The sequence below is a fragment of the Gossypium raimondii genome, chromosome 2, assembly GCF_025698545.1.
Source record: "Gossypium raimondii isolate GPD5lz chromosome 2, ASM2569854v1, whole genome shotgun sequence".
Taxonomy (NCBI): Eukaryota; Viridiplantae; Streptophyta; class Magnoliopsida; order Malvales; family Malvaceae; genus Gossypium; species Gossypium raimondii.
Window position 1 is genome coordinate 3,179,402 of NC_068566.1, and position 7,687 is coordinate 3,187,088.

The following is a 7,687-nucleotide window of genomic DNA, read 5'->3' on the forward strand; positions in this document are numbered from 1 at the left end:
TTTTTGTTCCAATATTAAATATCAAAACCTTTGATGGAATGAAAATCGAGATACCAACTTGAAACAGAAAACCATAAATACCAACTTAAGAGAATATGATAAATTCGAGGGTTAAATGAATATTTAAACCAACATTCACTGATTCAAGTATAAACAACTACCCTATCACAAATTCATAGATTTCATCCTTCGTTATAAAACAAAGTTGCTGTGATAATTTTATTTTCAAAATGAAATATAAAATAATTATTAAATAAACTAATTAAAAATATCAGAAAATAACAATTTCCTTTCGGTACTTTCACAGTATCACTATAAATATACTCGTATATATATAAAAAAACTAATAATTTTCTTTTAATTAACCATATGAAATCAATAATTAATTATTACATTTTAGAAATAATAATTTAATTAAAATTGACACATATATATATATATTTAAAACTCATATCAATAAATTAAAGCTTCTAAGAAAAAAAAATGAATGTTATTAAAATAATTATGAAAATCTAATTAAAAAGCTAGCTGCCTCAAAGCTCATTAAATGCATGCAAGGCAATTGCAGGGTCAGGTATGCACACGCCCTGAAAAAGATTGCTCAAACAGTTTCTTACATGCAGAGACTTTTTTGCCTAAAATTATACCCTCAATCATTTAACATCACAGAGACTTTTTTGGCTAAATTTATACCCTCAATCATTTAACATCTCCTTTTCTTATCTGCTAAATTCGATTTAGTAAAAATAATTAAAAAATTTGAATGACAAAAATATGAACTTTTAAAACCTAAATGATTATTGGGAAAAAAATAATTAACAGAGAAATTTATATTTTAATATAATGATAAAATTGTACTTTAATTCCTCTAGTAATTCATAATTCATATCTAACTTTCTTTAAAATAATTTTCTAACTTCGTCCATGCTTCAGTATACAAAGCGTAATCACCTTTAATCCTTTTATAATTTTAAATAATTTAAATTAGCATATGTAAAATTACACTTTGCCTCTCAAGAATGAGAACAAAATTAGTATATAAACTATTAAGATGATGAAATTTTACTTTTACTATTATAAAATATACAATTTTATTCCGACCCTCAATTTCTCTGGATTTTGATTGATTTCCACTAGTTGCCACTAAATTGTACTAATGTAGAGTTGAATTTTATTCCAAAAAGCTACTAATGGTATCAATTCAATACAATATATATATATATATATATATATATATATATATATATATATATAAAAGTTCAATGATTTCGATATACCGTTTGCACAATCAACACGTTTGGTCTAAATAATTATGAAAAACTTGTAAACTCATCATTGAATACAAGTATCATTAACATTAAAATATTTATCTATTTCTATTATTAAAAACTGACATGATTAATAATAAAATAACAAAATAGTTACAAGTGACACACCACGTGTACCTCACTCTAATGTACATTAACCAGTTTTTAACAATAGAAATGGATACAAATTTTAACCGAAGGACTAGTCTGCTGTTTGATTTAATGCATAAAGACTAACTTACCCAATTTTAATAGAAGGGACAAAATAAAATTTGACTCTCAGTACAAACAAGACTCCTGTTACTTTTACCTATTGAGAAACAATGGAATTGAAAAAGAAAGTTGGAAGTTCAAATTCAATGGGATAGAAACCTTGAAAGGACAGTGGATAGTTCTCTTTGATCTATATAACAAGTGATATAACAAAAACAGTAATTTAATTTGATTATTATAAAACCCTGGAAAGAATCTTACAGTACAATAAATAGTTGTTCAAGAATATCAACTTGCAATTCTACTGAGTTGAGTAACTAGCTCCTTATCTGTAGAGTTTTTCAAATGTTCGACGATTTCGTCGACATACGGAGCTTCTAAGTGAATCCTTCTTCTAAGCATTAACCTAGCAAGCTTCACAGCTTCAACTGAATGGCTTTGCCGACACAAGCCAACCAAAAGAATAGAATAGATGTCAGTGTCGATGGATGAAATGTATTGAATCCGCTCGATTTCATTGTATAAGCAAAAACCATCTAGCACTCGTCCCTCATGACAGATCTCCCTAATCATGGTACTACAAGCAATGCCACTAGGTTTAGCCCCACTTACTAACATTTTCCTAAAGAGCTTCTCTACCTCATTGAGTCTATTAATCCTAATCAAAGCCAATACAAGAGAACTGTAGCAATCACTATTGGAAACACCACGTCCGGCAACTCTATCGATCAACTTATATGCTTCTTCGACATGTCCCTCGGTGCAAAGACCCGTGATCAAAGTAATAACAGTTATACGGTTAGGAACACACTGGCAAGCTTCCATTCTATCCAAAATCCTCAATGCCTCTATTGTTTGACCCTTCTCACAAAAGCTTTTAATCACAGATGTATATGTGATTACATTTGGACTACAATTCCCACCTGCTTTCTCCATCTCCCCTAATAATTCCAATGCCTTTTCCGTACTCCTGTACTTACAAATACCCTCGAGAAGCACGGAATAAGTCACAGCATTTGGAGAAAACCCTTGCCCCTTCATAGCCTGAAACAACTCACAAGCCTCCTCCAATCTACCAGCATTACAGAACCCCTTGATCATTGCAAAATAAGTCATCATATCGGGATAAAGATCAATCAAGCCAATCTCTTTCATCAATTTATGAGCCATATCCATATCCCCTTTCTCACAAAGCAGCCTGATAACCACATTATAAGCAGTAGTATCCGGACGTAAATTAAATTCAGGCATTTTCCTCAATAGCAACAAAGCTTCATCGGCAATGTTAGCTTCTTTACACAAATTCAAAACAACCTTAAACATTTTAAGGTTAACTGAACACTTTTCCATCCTGTAAGCTTTGATAACATCCAAAACAAGAAATGGGTTTTGCTTAATTTTCAAAAATCCAGCAGCTTTGTTGTACATATAAGAACTATACCTACAATTTGATTGAAGACCTGCCCATATGAAAAACCTTAAACCTATTTGAGATAGAGATATATCAAAAGAACATCTTTTTAACACCTCACAAACACAGTTTGGGTCCAATTTGGCATTGACTAAAGCTAAGGTTTTCTCTATATTGCTTTGGTTTTTCTCTAAAAGAGTGAAAAATTTGTCGGCAGAGGAGACCGATCTGAATTGAAGATTGAAAATTTTGCTTTGTTTAGTGTGAATTGAAAGTGAAATCAATCTAGAGAGAGAAGCAATTGGCATTGCTTTGTGGGGGAATTTAGTGTCTTTGCAAGAGTTGAGGTTGAACAAAACAATGAGGTAAAATCTTACGAGATTGTTTCCGAATGAAGTTGGATAAGTTTTGGCAAGAATGAGGCCAGGTGTACCGAGTTGTTCGAATGTGGCCCAGTACGGTGGCATCAACTCATAGCCAGGCAACCATAACCTCATATATGGCCCTGCATTATAACGATAGAGCATTAAGGTAACTCACAATTATGTATGATTTTCATTTTATTAAAAACATAACAGTATCAAGCATATATCCGTGTTTGATGTTCAAATATGAGTCCGGTGTGTAAAAGCGGAAACACGACATTTCCTAAAAATTATTACCATATTAGCACAAGTCAGTGATGGCTAAGCTTCTATTACATTGAAAGATTGTTAAATCGAAACCTGCAGTTTTAACACATTAACTTCATCAAAGTGGAAAAGCAAAACCGAATTTTATAAAAATTATAATCGGAAACGAAATTCACTTTGACGGAAACCGGAATAACAACTGAGTTTAGTCGGTCGGTCCCGTCGGTTAATCATACCGAAAAAATATCATGAAAAAAGCTGTTTTTTTTTTTAATTTACACAAACCATAATGAAAGTAAATTTGTAGTAAATAATTGAATTTCCCATAATTGATCGCAACAAAAAACTCAATTTACAACCATAATTAATTGGAAAGCTAATCGAAAGTCATAAGCTACCTGTTTCATTTGGCTACTACTTCAAATGACTACCATAGAATTTCGAAATGGGCCAAAACTAATTTTAGGGTAAAAGAAAAGTAGGCGATGAGCAAGACGACAAAGTTGAACATCAATAGATTAAATAGTTTTAAAAGAAAGATTGAACAGCTATATACAGTAGATTAAATGTGGCAAAAGCCAAAAATAACTTACAGTGGCCGGTGACGAGGCGTTTTCCGATGAGCAAGGCGGCAACCGAGGTCCGAGAAAGGTTGAAGGCGATGAGCTGTTACCCACCGGCGTTGGGTTTGCTGGTTCAGTTCAAGGCTGTTCACCATAGATTTAGGCTTTTATTTTTAATTCGTTTAAAATTTTTTCTTTTTTAAATGAATTAAAATTTGTATTTGGGTTTTTTAGTTTTTAGAATTTGTATTGGGCTTTAATTTTTATAGCTTGGATCTTGTGTATAATGAATTTATTTGGGGATTGGAAAATGAGTATGATATTTATATTTTAAAAATATATAAAATTAATAAGTTATATTAATTGAATTAGATTTTAAAATCGATTGACTTAAAATAATTGAATTAGTCTCTCAAATCGATTTGAAATTAAAATTGATTTAATTGAATTAAGTGAATCAAATTTAATCGATTAATTCGATTTTAACCAAGTTTTCATCATCTTTAAATTAAGTGAAAGTATATATGTAAAAATGTATACTATATTTCAAACACATAAAAGAGTTGGTATCACGAGTCAACTGGACGCTAACTTAAGTGAAAATACCCTTACTTTACAAAGTAAATTGTATTATTTTAAGGATGTTTTGTCTTTCTACATCTTTTATATAGAAAAATGTTTACATATAATAAGACTTTAACTTGTGTATTTATAGTTTCAACATTTATACTTTACAATTCAACCAAAGTCTCATTTACTATATTAATTAATTATAAATATATTTATTATATAATATTATGTTTTTCGTCTACGTGGTTGTGTCATAATCTAGTAATAATAGTAAATAAAGTTTATGCAATTTAGGTTAAGTGAGTCACAGTACACCCATCTCTTTACGCGCATTTCGTTTTTATCCCAAAGCTTTAAACTCACCACGCAGTCCTAGTCGTTCGCCGCAATGCTTCGCTTTTCTTCAGTGGTTTCTGGCATTGATTTTGGTTTCAATATGTTCCCCTTAATCTCCTGTCTACTATTCTAGGATTATATCCCAACATCATTGGTTTTCTCTAATCTAAACTCAAAGTTTTGGTTGGCGTGCTTTCGGTCTCCCTCGCACACTGTTAACCACAACTCAAATCTTATAGTAGTCACTTTGAGCTTTCCAAATCTAGTTTGACTAAATTTGGGTCAATGAAGCATTTCACCAACGCCATTCACTGCTCGATCTTCTCATGAAGCCAACGACTTGTTCCTTCTGTTCTCATGAATTGTAGGTTTTATGTTTTCCCTAATTTTTATTCCTTGTTGGATTGCATTGTGTCACGGGTCAAGACTTTAGCTCCGATCATGTGTGACTTTAGATTCGACTAAGTCAGCCTTTAGTCCTCGCTTGGGAGAGATTTTAGCACACTTAGGGAACTTAGATAGAACAAGAGAATGTGGGAGAATGTGGAAGCATTCTTATTAACTCTCAAAGTTAGCTTGTACAAATGAGGGATGAGAGCCTCTCCTTATATAAGTAAGCCCCATTCAATCCAACGGTTACAATTGATTACAATAAATGGTCAATATCACATTCTAGAACTTTCCCACTTAACTCCATTAAATTCTATACATGAACGGATAGTTCTAGAGCTTCCAAAAATATTCTACATGGTTCTAAAGTCTTTCGGGGCACTTCGGGAATCTTGTGGCTCAATAGTCTCGTGTTTGCTCGATTTCGGGCTTGATAAGGCCTTGCTCACTCACGAATCATGACACTTGGATTAGTTGCCTTGCTTTGTCTCTATTTTTTTTTCAATTGCAAAATAGGAAATCAAGAAAACTACTAGGTTTGTGCTAGGGAATTTGCTTCAAGGGTAGGCATTTCAACCCTTAAGGTTCTTTTGGAAGGGTAAGGATGAAGGTAAAAGTGGGCTAGACTGTGTTAACCAAAGGTTTCAAAGAATTTGACATTCAAGATTGTTATATTGCTACCTCGGCTTGGGCATGTGGTAACATGAGAAGCGATTGAGGAAACACACATGGATGGCCTTCCACCTTATATCGTCCATATGATTTCTCAATGACCAATCACCTGCATGCTTCGTACTACCCAGGGGAAAGATCATCTATCCTTAACCACTCGATTGGACCCTTCGTTAGGCCACCCGCTATTAGCTAGTGCACTCTCCTCAAGAGGAGACCTTCGAGTGGTGTAATTGGACAGGAGACCTCCTACCTATAAATACCACAAGATACAACATAAAAGGGATCTTCTTCTTCCTTCTCATAAACCCTAAATAACATACTAAGCCCTTAGCCTCCTCTTATTCCCTCACTTTTCCAACTCTTCACTTGTTTAGATTAACCAACCTCCTTCGCTCCACCACCTTCTCCACCATATTTCCTCATTTGTTGATATATTGTATCAACAAATATATTTAAAATAAATAAAATATATAAATATATGAAGTTTGTTAAGTTGATTGGTTCAATTATGAATATTAATAACCTTAAACTGACTAACTTAATCAAAAGCATGTGCCAACTAATTTAATAAAATACACAAACCCAATATTGGTTTAACCGAATGAACCAATTAAATCAATAATATTCGATTTTTGCTTACCCTATGCATCCAAAGAGAAAAGAAAATTGATTTTCATCCAATTTTTTTATTCGCTCTGCCTACCATGCGGTGAAGGTTGAGCTATAGAAAGAAAAAAAAAAACCCATGCCCTTTCCAATTTCAAAATCGAAATTTTTTCAATCAAAGTATCATAAAAGCTCATGTAGTAAAGTTAAATTGTGTTTTGTCCATTTTACTTAAAAATTAAAAAATTAGTCTCTATATATTAGGGCAAGGAACAAATTGGTCCTTTTAGCTAAAAAGTTCATCAATTTTTAACAATAGAAATGGATAAAATTTTTAACAGTGGATAAAATTTTTAACAGAGGACTAATTGACTCTTTAATCTAATATAGATTAATTTGGTTCTACTACAGGGTCATCCACGATACATTTACCAAAAATTTTCTCATATCACATAAGTTTCTTTTTGGTTTATATCACAAGTGTCCTTATTCGATATGAGATTAGTTTCGCTCGGGTTAAGAATGGATTCGAGTAAAGCCCTCTCAATAATGAGAATTCTAAAAATCGAACTTAACCTAAATTACCGACGGAAAAATCCACTCTTTCCAAGCACTTGTTAATACGGTTTAACAATATATTTAGACAAAAATAATAATAATTGAAATAATCTACATTCTTCTTATGATACATCAGTGATTTCATATCCGTTTTGTAAGAACCGGTTGGCGTTTATGGTGTTTGGTTGCTGTTTTTTGTTCCATAGTTGTCTTCTTTCTTTGTATATGTACTGAATTACGGCTTTTTCCTCTTCTCAAATGCTCCTTTCAATACTGTCATCCCACCCTATCTTTCAAATTCTATTGCCTTTCTTTCTCTATCTTCTATTATATATAGTAACTTGTCTCTGTTTCCCAAATCTTTGTTGGCCATTGTAGCTTAAACAAAAGCTCAACACCCGAGGTTTTAAGAAAAAAGGTTTGTTT

The 7,687-nt window shown here is 32.3% G+C and overlaps 1 protein-coding gene across 2 annotated transcripts; it reads right to left on the minus strand.

Moving 5' to 3' along the window:
• Window positions 1–1,727: 1,727 nt before the first annotated feature.
• On the minus strand, window positions 1,728–4,330 carry LOC105787712 (pentatricopeptide repeat-containing protein At5g47360). Of its 2 annotated transcripts, XM_012614240.2 has the most exons (3): window positions 4,157–4,330; window positions 3,594–3,656; window positions 1,728–3,436 (listed from the first exon to the last, which is right to left on the minus strand). In XM_012614240.2, exon 3 carries the CDS (start codon window positions 3,426–3,428, stop codon window positions 1,809–1,811), a length of 1,620 nt encoding a protein of 539 aa, XP_012469694.1. In that variant the 5' UTR covers window positions 3,429–3,436; window positions 3,594–3,656; window positions 4,157–4,330; the 3' UTR covers window positions 1,728–1,808. The 2 variants fall into 2 exon arrangements, with proteins under 2 accessions (XP_012469694.1, XP_012469693.1); XM_012614239.2 differs by lacking the exon at window positions 3,594–3,656 and having other exon boundaries at window positions 4,157–4,329.
• Between the last annotated feature and the right edge of the window lie 3,357 nt (window positions 4,331–7,687).